The following is a 15451-nucleotide window of genomic DNA, read 5'->3' as shown; positions in this document are numbered from 1 at the left end:
AGAATAAAGAGAGATGGATGGCTGGATGGACAGGTGGATATGTGGGTGGATGGATGATGTACAGTATATTATTCTTTAAGCTGTCCTATCTTACAAAATATTGCTGATAATTAAAAAAAAATATCTCCAAAGCTTGGATCTGAATAATGTTTCAGCTTTCTTATGGTCAGAAATGATCACTGCAGCGGTGACAGTCATTTTCTCTTACTAAGATGTGAATAATAGTGATTATTATTAGCCAACCCTTTTCAAATTAAATGCTAGGCTAATGATAATTTGATGGGTCCCGGTAGTAGCTGAAAAGCATATGTGGGAGGTTTGTATAGGAGTGTGATACTTACTGCACACAGAATTGTAAGTGCTATACTGCAGTACACACAGTGCTGACGGTAAACTCTGCCTCATTGGCCATGATGTCTGTTGGCTGCAAATTGCGGTCATACATTGGGTTTTCAAATGTTCCTCGGACATTGGTGTTTTCATGGCCGGCATAGCCATTGAACGGCACCTTCGGTCTCCTTCTGTTTCAGAGAGGACAAAGATGTCATAGGGGAGGGGCTCTACAGGACAGGTACACAAAGAAACTACAATGCATTAAAATCTGTAAACATTCTGTTTGTGTCTTCTCCCTCTCTTGTTCAAATTAATTGAAATGAAGGTCCCCAAAGTGCAATTTAACTTTGGCAGTAGCCTAGCTCTGCTACACAGTATATTCATCTACTAATTAACAATTGGAAGGGACCTTATAGGTCTTCTAGTCCAATGTCCCATGCTCCCATAGCAGGAGACCCTATGCCATTTCACACAAGTAGATGTCCAGTCTCTTCTTAAAAGCCTCCAGCATTGGGGCACCCACAATTTCTGCAGGCAAGCCGTTCCACCGGTTAATTGTTCTCACTGTTAAGAAATTACTCCTTAGTTCTAGGAAATTTCTAGCTGGAGAGGTGTCAATGCTGCTAACATCGGATGTTCTTGCTTTGACAACAGATGGAAATGCAGTCATTTTTCTCTATTGCTTTTAGAATTAGTTGCTGCTGGGAAGGGGAATAGGGATGAGAGTCCAGCTAGTCATAACAATAATAACCTAGCTGTGGGAACCCAAGGACATTGGGCCCACAGTTGATAGAGTTTTGGCGGGCTGGAGAGCTGGGGAGAAAGCCCACGCTTCAAGCTAATTGGGGAATGTGATTTATGACAGCTAATTGGAGGAGGGATTTGCACTTTGTTACTTTGTATCCAGGGGAGAGAAATTTAGTTTCTGGTTTCAACTATGTAGTGCCGATACTTTGTTTCTCGAATAAAATATTCTTTAAGGTAAACAATGCCTCGAAGTTCTTTTGAAGAGTTTTATCTAGCGGAACCATGACAAGAGGTACAAAGGTGGTTGGCTCCTAGAAAGTATGAAAGAAATGGGTACTATTTCCCATGGCAGCTTTCAGTACTAATGTAGTGAATAAAGAGGGTGTCCTTGAAGGACAGAAAGAAGGTTCACAATCAAGGCAATAATCAGATCAACTAAACTTGACCATGGGCATTTGCAGAAATGCCCTAAGACAGAATAACAGAGTAACAGAATTGGAAGGGAAATTGGAGATCTAGTCCAACCCCCTTCTCAGGCAGGAAACCCTATACCATTTCAGACAAATGATTGTCCAATCTTTTCTTAAAAACCTCCACAACACCCACAACTTCGGGAGGCAAGTCATTCCATTGATGAATTTGTTCTAACTGTCAGGAAATTTCTCCTAGGTTGGTTCTCTCCTGGGTTAGTTTCCATCCATTGCTTTTTGTTCTGCCTTTGCTGGCTTGGAAAATAGGTTGACTCCCTCTTCTTTGTGGCAGCCCCTTATTGGAACACTGCTATCATGTCACCCCCAGGCCTTCTTTTTCTTATATTAGACATACCCAATTTCTGCAACTGTTCTTCCTATGTTTTATCCTCCAGTCCCCTAATCATCTTTGTTGCTCATCTTATGCACTCTTTCTAGAGTCTCAACATCTTTTTCATATCATGGTGACCAAAACTGGATGCAGTATTCCAAGTCCCCCATCCCTCCAATTCCCATAGAGAGAAAAGTGGAAAGAAAGGTGTGTCATTGTTCCAACAGATGAAACTCTTCAAAGAACTTCAAGGCATTGTTTACCTTAAAGAATCTTTATGGGATAGCATAGCTTTGGCACTAACATAGTTGAAGCCAAAAACTGGATTCCCCTCCCCTGAGCACATAGTATCAAAGCACCATTCCCTCCTCCAATTAACAGTCATAAATCACATTCTCCAATTAGTTTGAAATGCAGGCTTTCCCTCTTGTTCTGCAACCCGGCCAATTCTTATCATCTCTTATTTCAAGCTCTGAATTCACAATATTGTTATGTCTAACTAACTCCCACCACATTCCGCCTCCTCCCCCAGCACCATCTAATTCTAAGAGTAAAGCATAAGAAAGAAAAAGGCTGCATCTTCATATGTTGTCAAAGCAAGAACATCCAATGTTAGCAGCATTAACAGGTAGCACATTCAGACTTGCAAGATTCTGTTACTATAGCTATTTTAGGTATAGGTAGCTTTTACTACCTGACAGGGCTATGCTGCATGGGGATTGCGAGAAATGTGGTTTAATCCAGAGGACAAGGGACCAGAAAACCCTAAATATCCTTACAATTCTTGTTAGGAGGCCCTAAGAGGTTATTTCCTGCCTTTTCTACCTGCAACATCTCACCTGTGCTTGTAGAGATAGAGCACAAACCCTGCAATCATCAGGGCAATGAAAGGCACGAGGATGGCAGCTGCAACTGAGCTGCTGTTGGATGCAAATGGATATCCTGTTGATTCAGGGTCCCGTTCAATGATGCTGCTATCTGGAAAAAGGAAAACCATTAAATTACTGCTCCTGAGTACCATTGGCTAGGGGAGGCCAGAGGCTGTCTCAACACAAGTAATAATAATAATAATAATAATGATAAAGTTGGAAGGGACCTTGGAGGTCATCTAGTCCAACCCCCTGCTCAGGCAGGAAACCCTACACCATTTCGGACAAATGGCTGTCCAGTCTCTTCTTAAAAACTTCCAGTGTTGGTGCATTCACCGCTTCTGGAGGCAGGTTGTTCCACTGGTTAATTGTTCTAACTGTTAATTGTTCTAATTGTTCTAACTGTCTGCTGCATATAAATATAACAACATACTTAAATCTCAGATTTAATTCCTGGATGTCTGATGGGGTTAATGAGAATAGTAGTTGAATTAAAACATGAGAGCCGGTAGGCTGGACAAAATACTGGTAGACGTATCCATTAAGTCACAGTCACTTTTCTCATTCTTCAAGGAGAAAGATTTTGGTTTTTTTTTATGAGACAAAACAAAATGTAAAGTTAGAGTTTAGCTTTTGAATGGCCTTCTATGGTTTTTTTTCCCCCCAGAACGAATAGACAAATGTTCCTTTTATTTGTTTGATTTGTAACTCAAGACCCCCCCAAACAAGGAAGAAAATATGTTCACACTTAACATTATGCATACAACGAATAGTTTAGAACCACCTTACATATGTGTGAATAACATTGACAAAATGATTATATTAACGGTTGAACGGGGATGGTGAGCAGATAGAATTTGGCAAAATTCCGGAAATGGTAACTTGGAATTTATTTAAATACAAGTTGAAGCATCAGTTTCACCTGATCACAAAAATTTAAACTGAAAAGGTAAAAAAAAAATAATTGAATGAAAAATAATTACATACAACAGCTGATACACGCTAAAACATAAATGAAAAACCTTAAGAGTTGCCACATTGCTTATATAAATTACTAAAAGTTATTGTTTTGGGGCAACTTCAGTTGTAAAGTTAGTCATCTTACCTAGTCTTTGGAGACCAAATTGTCCAAAACCTTTGCCATGGACAAACCCTTGGTAGACAAAGGTCCCACTTGAAGCTTCTGGGGTGACCTGCATTTGGAGTGGAAAATGAAAAAAAAATACTGCAAAACCCAAATGCAAAACAAAACAAAACAAATCAGTTATAGGTACAGGTGATTTCCCCACCATCTGGTCAGAGCTGAAGAAGCTTCTTGGATGAGAAGCAAAACATTTTCAAAGAAAGTCCTGTTGCCTCCTGAAAAAGCACCTTTGGGACAACCCCAAGGGCATCAGGTTGGGGAATATTAATCTTAGATTTTGCTGATCCTAACCACCATTGCAAATAGCTCCCACATTCTCCCGTGTTATGTTCCCAATTCCTCTGCTCGTCATTGAAACGTTTCAAGGCAAAGACTTACGTGTCCATCCAATGCCCACTTATCATTCTTGAATTTGTTCGTGAAGATCTCCAGTGGTCCTGTAATTTGGTGTACCTGGAGGAGAAGATGGACATCTTCTCTTTTGTAAATACCTGGAGAGAGAAGATAAGGCAGTCCTTTCGTCAAGGAGGAGGAAGCTCTGGAGAATTTTTTTTTGGGGGGGGGAGGGAGAGTTTAATTGCAGTTTGAGAAGACAAGATCTCAGTGTTCTTGGATGCTCTGCGAAGTTAGAGCAGGACTGCATCCAACTTTGTATTACATGCATTTAGTTGTTTCCAAAGCCTGCAGGTAGCATTAAATTATTCAGCAGAATGAAAATGCAGGGAAGATGGCAAAGGCCTTCAAAGAGTTGTCTCCAGTTGGGAACATGGTTAAAATTGCAGATTAAAAAAAAAATTAAGTGGGTGAGGCCCAAGATGCAAAGATTCTAACCATCCAGACAGGAATTGTGAAAGTCAGTTTAGGATAAAATTAGAATCATAGGGCTGGAAGGAAGCTCAGAGGTCTTCTAGTCCAACCCCCTACTCAAGAAGCAAGTCTTATACCATCCCAGTCAAATGGTTGTCCACTTTATTTTTGAAAACCTTCAGTGATGGAGTGCCCACAACCCCAGGAGGCAAGCTACTCCCTTGATCAATTGTTCTTGCTGTCAGGAAATTTCTCCTTACTTCTAGGTTGTATCTCTCTTTGACAAGCTTCCACTCCTTACTTTGTGTCCTGCCCTCTGGGGCCCTATAGAATAAGTCAAATCCCTCTTCTTTATGATAGCCCTTCAAGTACTGGAAGACAGCTATCATGTCCCCTCTAACCCTTCCCCTGGACTGCAAGGCGATCAAACCGGTCAGTCCTAGAGGAGATCAACCCCGACTGCTCTTTAGAAGGCCAGATCCTGAAGTTGAAACTCAAGTACTTTGGCCACCTAATGAGAAGGAAGGACTCACTGGAGAAGAGCCTAATGCTGGGAAAGATCGAGGGCAATAGAAGAAGGGGATGACAGAGAATGAGGTGGCTGGATGGAGTCACTGAAGCAGTAGGCGTGAGCTTAAATGGACTCCAGAAGATGGTAGAGGACAGGAAGGCCTGGAGGAATGTTGCCATGGGGTCGCAATGGGTCGGACACAACTTTGCAACCAACAACAACCCTTCTCTTTGGTAGGCTAGACATACCTGATTCCCTCAATCATTCATCATACGATTTAGCCTCCAGATGCTTTATCATCTTTGCTGCTCTTCTCTACACACTTTCCAGGTCTCAACATCCTTTCTGTATCAATCGGGTTTGGTATATTGTGAAAACTCAAGTGTGAGTCATAGTTTGTGCTATATAAAACCCATCGTAGTTTCTGGTATACATAACCCATCTCAGTAAACTATACCATAGCTTATTTGTTTGGTTATAGTAGCATGTTAACCTTAGTTTGTGTTAACCTTAGTATGACTGCAATCCCAGAATTTCAGGTGGAGAATTATTATCTAGGAAGTATCCTCAGGGTCTTTAATCATTTATTTGCTTTGCACATTAGACATGTGTTTCAGCTTGATTGTCCAGGCAGACGTGGGTGGGGTGGACATCAAGGCGGCACCATCTCCCCTTCTCCCACCAGGAATGCAGAAAACCCCCAATTGGCTGCCTTACCAGAGACTTGCAGCTCCACACCACTGTGGTCCATCAGAGTGGCATTTACTTTACTGGTGACTGGATCAAAGCTGGTGACAGAAAGCATGGCTGGCTGCTTTTTGCCCATGTATTCATAGGAGCCTTTCCAGAAGGAATTTTTGGCAAAGACATCAGCAGGAACTAGAAATAATCCAAGGCAGAACAAGACAAGGAGGAGATTTTGGAACAAGTGCAGAAGTCAAACAGAACAATGTTTCTCCACCGTATCAACTTTAAGATGAGTGGACTTCAACTCCCAGAATTCCCTAGAATTCTTATTTGTTCAATGCTTTTTATAATCAAGCTTTGTTGCTTCAAAACAATCAAAAGAAATGCCATTAATTAAGAGTCTCATCCATTAAAAATATTAAAAATCCATTAAAAAATGGTTTGAGCTTTTAATCATTTAATAAAATTGACAGTGTGTTCATATATTTACAGGCCTTGAAACCCCAGTAATTTGCTATGCTGTTTTATTTTTAATGTATTTTTTATGTATTTGGTAGGTAGGAAAAAGAGATACCTGAGACTTTTGGAAGATGCTGGTCCTTTGCAGCCCCCGTAGGCCGTCTGCTGGGTCGGACATCCGCTTAAAAGGAGGATCAAAGCAAGAGTTTATACCTTAATAAGGTGACATAAACATCTTTAATAACAGGTGAATATAAAATATCTGGCCACAATGATCACTTACCCTCATCAACTTAGTTCTGAGTTAACCCACTTTCTGGAAGAATATATGGAACTATGAATTAATTGAATGACTTCCTTTCTGAAAAATAAGCTAATCAAGCTATAATATTGTGTGGATGCCACCACTACCTTTGGAACTGCCCCCATTTTAAATTATTTTTTTAACCCTTTGTTATTTTTTATAAATAACTCAAGGCAGTGAGCATACCTTCCAGTTCCTAGGTTGAATATATATATGAAGCCTGGCCATCTTTTGTGCCTTAAGTGAGACTAGAACTCAGAGTCTCCCGATTTCTCTCATGATGCCTTTACCACTAGATCAAACTTGCTAATATTTAATCATTTTAATTCAACATAGTTAAGCATGTTCGTCAGAAAAAAAAACGTTACTGGACTGATTTGTTTGCTTCTGTAGACCAAAAAGACTCTCTTCCTACGGTGTCTATAATTATGAATGCTGCGAGAGAAAAGTGAAGAGGGATCTCCCCACTTTTTCTTTTCAATATTTGAACTGGGGAAATTCAAAAATTTTAGATTTCATAATGTGGGGAAAAAAGAATACCCTTATTTACTTAAGCTGTAAGACAGTAATGGCGAACCTTTTAGAGACTGAGTGCCCAAACTGCAACCCAAAACCCACTTATGCATCATCGAGTGCCGGGTGGGTGTGGCCCATTGGCTGGGTGTGGCCAATTGGGTGGGCGTGGCTGCGGTGTTAACGGCAGACTGGGTGGGACTAAAAAGTTCAATCAATCAATTCCAACTTTGCAAGATCTTTTTTTTCCCCGCGAGAAGTTGAAATTGACTGATTGAATCTTTTTTTTTTTTTTGCACATGGCAGCAGAGGCCTAAAGCGAAAAGGTTTTATAAAACCCAGCTGAAGGCCTAGGACTGGGGCGACGGCGCGCGTGCCCACAGAGAGGGCTCTGAGTGCCGCCTCTGGCACCCGTGCCATTCCCCACCATTGGTCTACCAAATGCTAATTATTAATAGATCAGCAGAAGAACATAACACGCACAGACATTATATTAATTTATAATAATTATATTCTCCACAATTACAATTATTTCACATTTATATTTAGTTGGAATTGAGTGAAGTTAAATTCCCTCCTCATCCTGTCACTTTTTGGCCAATTTCACTAGTACGAGAAAACTACTAAAAAAGGTTCGCCACCACTGCTGTAAGATATGCTAGTGGCAATTTGATATAAAGGCTTAACATCGACAGAGGAAGACATATGTTAAGAATCATAAGAGTAAATAAGTCTTTATTGATTAGCCCTTGGGTCATATCAAAGTACAAAGTTCCAGCAACAAATTATTACTAAAATTTGATAAAAGCAATTTAAAATGGAATTTGATAAAATACAATTTAAAATGGAATTAGAATAAAATACGACTTAAAATAAAATTTGAATAAAATACAGTCTAAAATGAAATTAAAATAGAGTACAATAATTTAAGATATAGATAAAATATGATAAAATTATATTTTGGAGTCAACCCTTGTAATCTACCCCAATCAGTCCCACATATGCAGATCTCAACCGAACCATTTTGTTTAAATACTGTGCTGTGTTAAATGTTATTTTCAAGTTCTGGCTGCACATGAGGTAAGTTGTTTTGATATGGGGATCCCAATGAGTCATTCGTTTGGTATATAGACCGAGGTATCTGTCTCTCACCCTCTTGTACATGCAACAATCAAATAGTATGTGAGCCAGGTCTTCTACCTCTGCCGCTCCGCAAATGCAGAGACACTCATTGTAAGGTATAGAATGGAATCTCCCATATCTGACCATTGTGTCAAGCTGTTCGAATCTTGCTCGTGTAAATACCTTCCTAAGGTGTTTTGGCAGTTGTAACTTCAAATAGCTGTCTACTTGAAAAGTACACTTATATTTACTCAGCCATTTCAAGTTACCCACCTTACTAAGGATCGCTGTATCATTTTGTGCTTCTATATATCCTTATTTCTTTGGGCAGCCCTTTTTTTGAATTGTTCTCCTGTTACGCAAGAGACAGGAAGACCACAGCTTCTTACAAAATTTGTTAGTTTGGTGATCCAGGAGATTTGTGATTGTAATTTTATTTGCTCTAGTAGACACAGAGAACTCTTGCCTTAACGTTCTGGCTCCCACTGGGGGGAAAAGTGGCGAGTCAAATGGGCTCTGGGGTCTGAGCTAACAAGGCAGTTTTTTAATCCTCTTTGTCTGGGGAACAGGGGACAGAAACAGAGTGATTTGTCCATGAAACCCATGGCTAAAATGCAGCCGATGGATTTCAAGTGGAAAGAATAAGACGTTTAGTAGACATAGAGCTGTCTTTTGCTTACCCAGGCAAATGGGAGGCTTCCCTGTCCAGCTACCATCAGCCTTACAAGTCCGATGCTCTGATCCTCCGGTGAGATAAAAGCCACTCTGGCATGAATAGATCAAGGTGTACCCCAGCGAAGGCAGGTCCAGAGAGCCCACGTTGGCATGGGCAGGGGTATCTGGTTCTTTGCAGTTGTGTGCTGCAAAGACATAGAACAGTGATGGCGAACCTTTTAGAGACCGAGTGCCCAAAACCCGGGCCTGCCCCGCCCCCCACTCCGTCCCCCGCACCCCCACTCTGTCCCCGCACCCCACGCCCACCCACAGGGGCCATCCACCGCCTCCACGGTGATCTGCTGCAGATCACCCAGGCGGCCCAGCAGTGCCTTGGCATCCCCCCTCCACCCATGCCCCACAGCATCAACTGCGTGCAATGGGGCGTGACAGCGGAGTCTTGTTCCCGCTGCCCAGCTGCCATGTCCTTGGCTGTGCTGCTCTGCACGGGCTACGCTCAGGGGCGACTCTCCTCTGGGGGGGCTGCTAGTGAGGAGAGGGAGGAGGCGGGGCTGGAGCAACGGCACAGGTGCCCACAGAGAGGGCTCTGAGTGCCGCCTCTGGCACGTGTGCCATAGGTTCGCCACCACTGACATAGAAGAAAGCACCTCATGCACCCACCATTACCAGACCTAAGAAAGGGTGGAAGATAGCTTTCCAAACATGGTATCCTCCAGATCTGTTTGGATTACATCCTGCAGAATTCCCAGCAGATTGCTGGTGTTATTTGGAAATGTCAGGTATTTCACCTGAAGAGCGCCAGGTTGGGAAAGGCTGCTGGTTGGGTGAAGATTGAAGCCTGTCTATAGGCAAAAGCTGGCCTGATTCAGAAGGAGGCATTTTCTGAAACAACGCCTTCAAACGCTTCACGCATTCATCCTTGCTTTCTGGAATTCGTCTGTGCAGGCTGGTTTGTATTTTCTGATTTCCACATTATCTATCCAGGCTTCAAAAATTAAGATCTGGCACTGGGCATATACTGCACACCTGGATTTTAGCACAGAGCAATGCTCAACCTCAGCCACTTGAAAATGTATGGCCTACAACTTGCAGAATATCCCAGTTGCCATGCCGGCTGGGGGATTCTGGGAGGTGAAGTCCACCCATCTTCAAGCGTCCAAGGTTGAGATTCAAGGGCATCAACTTTTTTCTGCCAGCACCAAGGAAGCTAAGACTTACGGATGCAGTTTGGCTGAATTCCACTCCATGTCAGATTTGGAAGGCAGGTTCTGGTGGTGGACCCTTGCAGCAAATATCCTTTATGACACTTGAAGAAGATGATACTTCCAACCTATCGCAATGGGAAACCATGCACAGTTAGCATGTTGCGTGAATATAATCACTCGCCTAGTTAAAGCAACTTATCTAATTAAAGATGGAGCCCGTGGAACCTCACATGTTACCCTCCAGACCTGCCCTTGAAAAAGGAACCAAGCCAGATCTGAACATGATTTATGGCAAGTGTGATGAAGCGCCTTCAGCTCTTGAATGACTCAGACTTGAAAGGTTGGTTTGTGATTGACAAAACCACAAAAACTAGTGGAATGTGTAACAAAGTGTTGCCCTGTGGAATGTCTATGGAAATTCTCGGTAATCCAGGTCATGATTGTCCCAAAGGTGCTTTTTCAAGAGACAACTGGACTTTATTGTTTTTTTTAAAGACATTTCAGTTCTCATCCAAGAAGGATGAGAAGGATTTGTATTCCTTGTAGCAGTAATGGGATTCAAATATGTGAACAACCTGTGTGAATGCCGCTTCCGGAAGTCCATTCTGGGCTTGGGCAACAAAAAATTAGCTACTGGTTCTGCCGAACTGGTGCAAACTGGCTGTAGACAGCTGATTATTTGTATTATTTTAGTCATTGAGGCCACTTGGAGGTTTGTCTGTGTCCTCAGTGTCACCTGAGTAGTGCAAATGTGTGTGGAGCCTTCTTGGAACTGCTGAAAGGACTGTCTTGTAGACTGGAGATAGATGATGTCGTATCCCTCCCCCTCTGTTGAGAGAGGGCTGTTCAGTTTTGACACAGATGGCCTCTTTGACCCCTTTTGACCCCTCTCTATCCAAAATGTGGACTTTGCTGTCTTCAAACGAGTGGCCTTTGTCCTTTAAATGCAGATGAAGTGGTTGTTTTGTTTCACCAATGTACAGATCTGCACATGTCTCACATGAGAGTCTTCAGCCAACACAACATATCTGCACACTTTATACCCAACAATACACGAAGGCAGAAGCTTGTCCACCCCAAGGAGAAAACACCCAGGCATAAACTGAGCAATGTGGTAAATGCAATACAATGCAGTGAGACATTGGCAGATCTGTACAATGGGGAAACAAAACAACCACTTCACAAATGCATGGCACAACATAGGAGAACAAACCCACCAGGACAAGATTTGGCAGTCCATCTGCATTTAAAAGCCACTTTTTCGAAGACAGCAAAGTCCACATTTTGGACAGAGAGGACCGCTGGTTTGAAAGAGGGGTCAAAGAGGCCATCTGTGTCAGTTCTGATATCTGGGCCCTTGGTCACATGACATTTTTGTTGCTCAGCAGCCAGCCCAAATTGATGGCCGCGTGCAGCATCCCAGTCACAATACTGGAATTTATGATGCTTTTGCAGGAAACTGGTGTTTCCTTCTGGTTTCTGGCAACAACAACTTTCCTATAGAAAACAATGGGTTCACTTAATGAATGTGGTATTCATTTAATGACCCTGGCATTCACTTTATGCTAGCAGTTAATGACTGCCACATAAAAGGTCACAAAATCGGGTCTGGTCATAAGAGGACCACCCTGACTTACAACTGGAATTGTGGGTTCAGTGGCAGTTGTAAGTCTAGGACTCCCTGGATAGACTTCCTTCACTTGAGATGCCTTGTTATTTACTATGGGAGGCAAGATACAGGCTAGACGTCTGTTTGATTCTGTCTCCATTAGAAGCACAAGCATCATCAAGGACCACCTCTGAATTAATCAGAGATCCCTCGGGCAAAATCCTCCTATTGTCTCCCTCACAAAACAGCTTAATCAAGAGATAGCAACTCTCCAAAGAGAGATCATCACAGCCTGTGTTTTGCATAAAAGGAGAATGAATATATTCAGTTTCTGGATGAAGGATGACAATTTAGCAATTTCGGCTATATTATACAGATAAAGAAGATTGTTCAGGGCGAAGGAGAAAAGGAAGGAGGGAGGGGAGGGGGAGACGGTCATATATTACCTGATAACCTTGGGAATTGTTTTGAATTCCAAAAAGGGGCACACCTGGATCCATGCAGGTTGTAACACTTGCATCTGAAAAAAAAGAGGTAAGTGCTTCATCAATTTTTTTTGGGTGTGTGTGTGTGTGAGAACTCTGCTCTGCTCTGCCTCATTGAGACCACTTCATGGCCCAAAGGTGAAGATTTCGGCCCTTCTGGTTCAAGGGAATTGCTGGGTGGGTCTTCAGAAGGGACCTGAAGCAAAGCAAGTGGGTGGTTGAGCAGACACAACCTCGAGATGAGTTTACACAAAGCGTGGCAGAAGGAAAGAAGCCATCCAAAGGCTCCCAGACCACTACATATGTAAGGACCCACCCCACTTTACATCTTAAGAAGACAGAACTTTTGGAATATCTCTTCCAACAGGCATCTTTATTAAGAGAAGATGGTTGCAGGCATTCTAGACAGGATCTGAGGAGTTCTCTCCCACCCTTCAATGTTTTAAGTGTTCCCAAGCAGCCCCCACCCCACAGTTCTTCCGGGCGACGATCACTCATCCTCTCTTTTCCCAGATCCCAGGCGTTGCATTGTTCTCCCCCCTTTTCCCTCACTGCCGGCAAAAGGAAGACTTCAGAGAGCTGAGTAGATGAAAGGCAATGGCCATATTGTTATGGTCAGTCCTCTTGATGGGAATCAACATCCAGTCCTTTTGTAGTTTACTGAAGGAAGTGCGAGCCATAAAACCCCCCTGCTCATCCCCCTTCCCCTTCGTAGTATGACAGAATCCAGAGAGAGCAGAAATGGGTTTTTTTCCATAGTAGGTAACTAGAAATGAAATATAATTGGATTCTGACAACATATCCCAACTGTGAGCATAACTGAGACTTGACTTTGGGGTCATTTATACTGTACTGGCTCATCTGAAGCAACCAAATCCATAATGGGATCTACAAGTAATTAAGAAAAAAATATAATTTATTTATTTATTTATTTTATTTAACAGGATTTATATGCCGCCCTTCTCCCCATGGGACTCAGGGCGGCTCACAGCGTATTAAAACATCATACAAAAAATTTCCCCTACTAAAAACCAATTAAAACCCAAATATTGGTAGCTGTGGCTCTTTAAAATCGTTAAAAATTGTCCCTATTTAAAACTCACCCAAATGAAAACAGTACTAAAAGAAGTTCCAAACGTAAAAGTGCAGTCTATTGTACAGGCGGTAGCATCAGACTGGGAGATTTGTGTGTAAGGTTAGGTTAAGGTAAGGTTAACTATGCAGTGCATTGTGAAGTACGTTGTAAAGCTTTATACACATCTTTCTCTCATTGCTGCACAGTAATTCTAGTATAAATTTTAAAAAATAATGCAATTCACCCTGTTTTCATCTGTAAATGCAGGCTTTTTAAAATCCAAATTTCCCTGGTCTAAACTCTAAAAAAAAACAAAAAACCAAAACCAGAGTTAAACTTTGGACCCAACTTTCTGTGACACAGTTTTTCTTTCAAACATATTTTGTATCAAATGTCTGTCTCCTGCTTTTAGTGGAATTGGTTAGGCAATTACAGGTAGTCCCTGACTTACAACCATTTGTTTAGTGGCCATTTGAAGTTACAAAGACATTGGAAAAAGTAACCAGTCCTCGCACTTATGACTGTTGCAGCATTCCCGTGGTCATGTAAACAAAATTTGGGCACTAGGGGAAACTGGCATGTATTTACAATGGTTTTCAGTATCCCAGGGTCACCTGGTCGCCATTTGCAACCTTCCCAACTGGTTTCCTAGCAGCAAAGTCAATGAAGGGAGCCACATTGACTTAATGACCACATGCTTCTCTTATTAATCACAATGATTCCTTTAACAACTTTGGCAAAACGGTTGTAAAATCGGGTCGACTCATTGAACAACCTCGTTAAGCAACAAAAATCCTGGTCCCAATTGTGGTTGTGATTCGAAAACTGGGGAATTAAATAGGATTGGATCAGATTAGCATTTTGGTGGGACCTTCCCAGGGAATATTAATATATAAAAGTTGGAAAACTTCCTGGAGTAGACCAAATGGGAAATCATTCCCTTAACACCGCCCAGAAAAGGCAGAGGCATTTTTATTATTTTGTTCCCCCAATAAAGCCCCATCTTGTTACCAATGCAGCTTGGCTGGGTCCCACTCCATGCTCCATCGGCTTGGCAGAACCTCCGAGCTGATCCCACCAGCACCAACGGGGGCAGACAGGAATATGAGACAGAGGACCGGTAAGTAAAACCTCGATCTTCCCGCCGCCCGTCGGCTGGGATTCCTGGATCGCCACAAAAGACAGCTGCAAAAAGAATGGACTTCAGTGAAAGACGTTTCATTGGGGTAAAATCTCTAACGACACCAACGTCTTGTAACATCCTATGTCTGGTGCATGCAGCCAGTGAGCCAAGATCCCTAACTCTTTTGGCCCAGCAGGGAACTATAACATTTTGAATATGTTTTGGGTGTGCAGAAGAAGAAGAAGTAAAACAAAGACCTGAACCAAGACCTCTAAACTATCAAGACTCCTGAACTCAAGTAAACTTCCTAAATTGCTTGCTTTTGTAGCTTCTGGGTCATAATTTATCTTAAATCCGCACTGATATTTTGAAATGGGAACCAGAAAGTACAGTAACTAACCACAAAAATGTCCAAAAATGTGCCAATCTCCATTTTATTCCTCCTCTTATTTCACCAAAAGCAGAAAATTACTGGGTCAGCATTTATTAAACCACTATAAAAAGGTTGTTTGTATCCTACTTCAGTGGGCAGAACCTGATGATCTGTCCCCAGTCCTGTTCCGATAAGCTTAGCTGAAGCAGATTGTGGGGTCTCCACTAATAAACTGAATCATGGGGAATTTTTCCTCTTTACAAGGAAAATGCTAACCATGAACTGTCACAATGGGGGTGGTTAATCAAAAAAATTCCAATGTTTTGGAATGCAAACTGATGCGTTTATATCTCAGTTTGCTTTTGTCTTTTTTCTCAGCTCAGTGGATAGACCCATAAAGAAAATGAAGAGCTAAAGTCAACCATGGTTGTGATCTTCTAAAAATACCTGTGATTTTTTTTTATTTTTTTTTATTGAAAATTTTTACAATATATCTCCCCACCTCCCTCAAGCCCCACCCTTTCCCACCCCCCTCCCTTCCCCCCCGACTTCCCAGAGCTACACACAGGGTTTACAATACAATAATTATACTCTGTCTTAAATTATATT

General features: G+C 42.0%; 1 protein-coding gene across 1 annotated transcript in view; it reads right to left on the bottom strand.

Annotated features, from left to right (window-relative positions):
- Positions 1-361: 361 nt before the first annotated feature.
- LOC107295371 (CUB and sushi domain-containing protein 2-like) overlaps positions 362-15451 on the bottom strand; it is a gene marked incomplete at its 5' end in the record, with an annotated part of 77638 nt that continues 62548 nt past the window's right edge. The window contains 10 exons of the mRNA XM_015824684.1: positions 362-521; positions 2721-2859; positions 3856-3943; positions 4273-4385; positions 5930-6091; positions 6474-6539; positions 8978-9157; positions 10191-10302; positions 12233-12306; positions 14358-14531. Coding sequence (XP_015680170.1) covers positions 362-521; positions 2721-2859; positions 3856-3943; positions 4273-4385; positions 5930-6091; positions 6474-6539; positions 8978-9157; positions 10191-10302; positions 12233-12306; positions 14358-14531 — 1268 coding nt within the window. The remainder of the gene's footprint in view (positions 522-2720; positions 2860-3855; positions 3944-4272; positions 4386-5929; positions 6092-6473; positions 6540-8977; positions 9158-10190; positions 10303-12232; positions 12307-14357; positions 14532-15451) is intronic.

This window comes from Protobothrops mucrosquamatus, unplaced genomic scaffold, assembly GCF_001527695.2.
Source record: "Protobothrops mucrosquamatus isolate PMUCROS unplaced genomic scaffold, P.Mucros_1.0 scaffold2323, whole genome shotgun sequence".
Taxonomy (NCBI): domain Eukaryota; kingdom Metazoa; phylum Chordata; class Lepidosauria; order Squamata; family Viperidae; genus Protobothrops; species Protobothrops mucrosquamatus.
The sequence above is the reverse complement of the archived record's forward strand: the minus strand, read 5'-3'. Positions and strand labels throughout refer to the sequence as shown.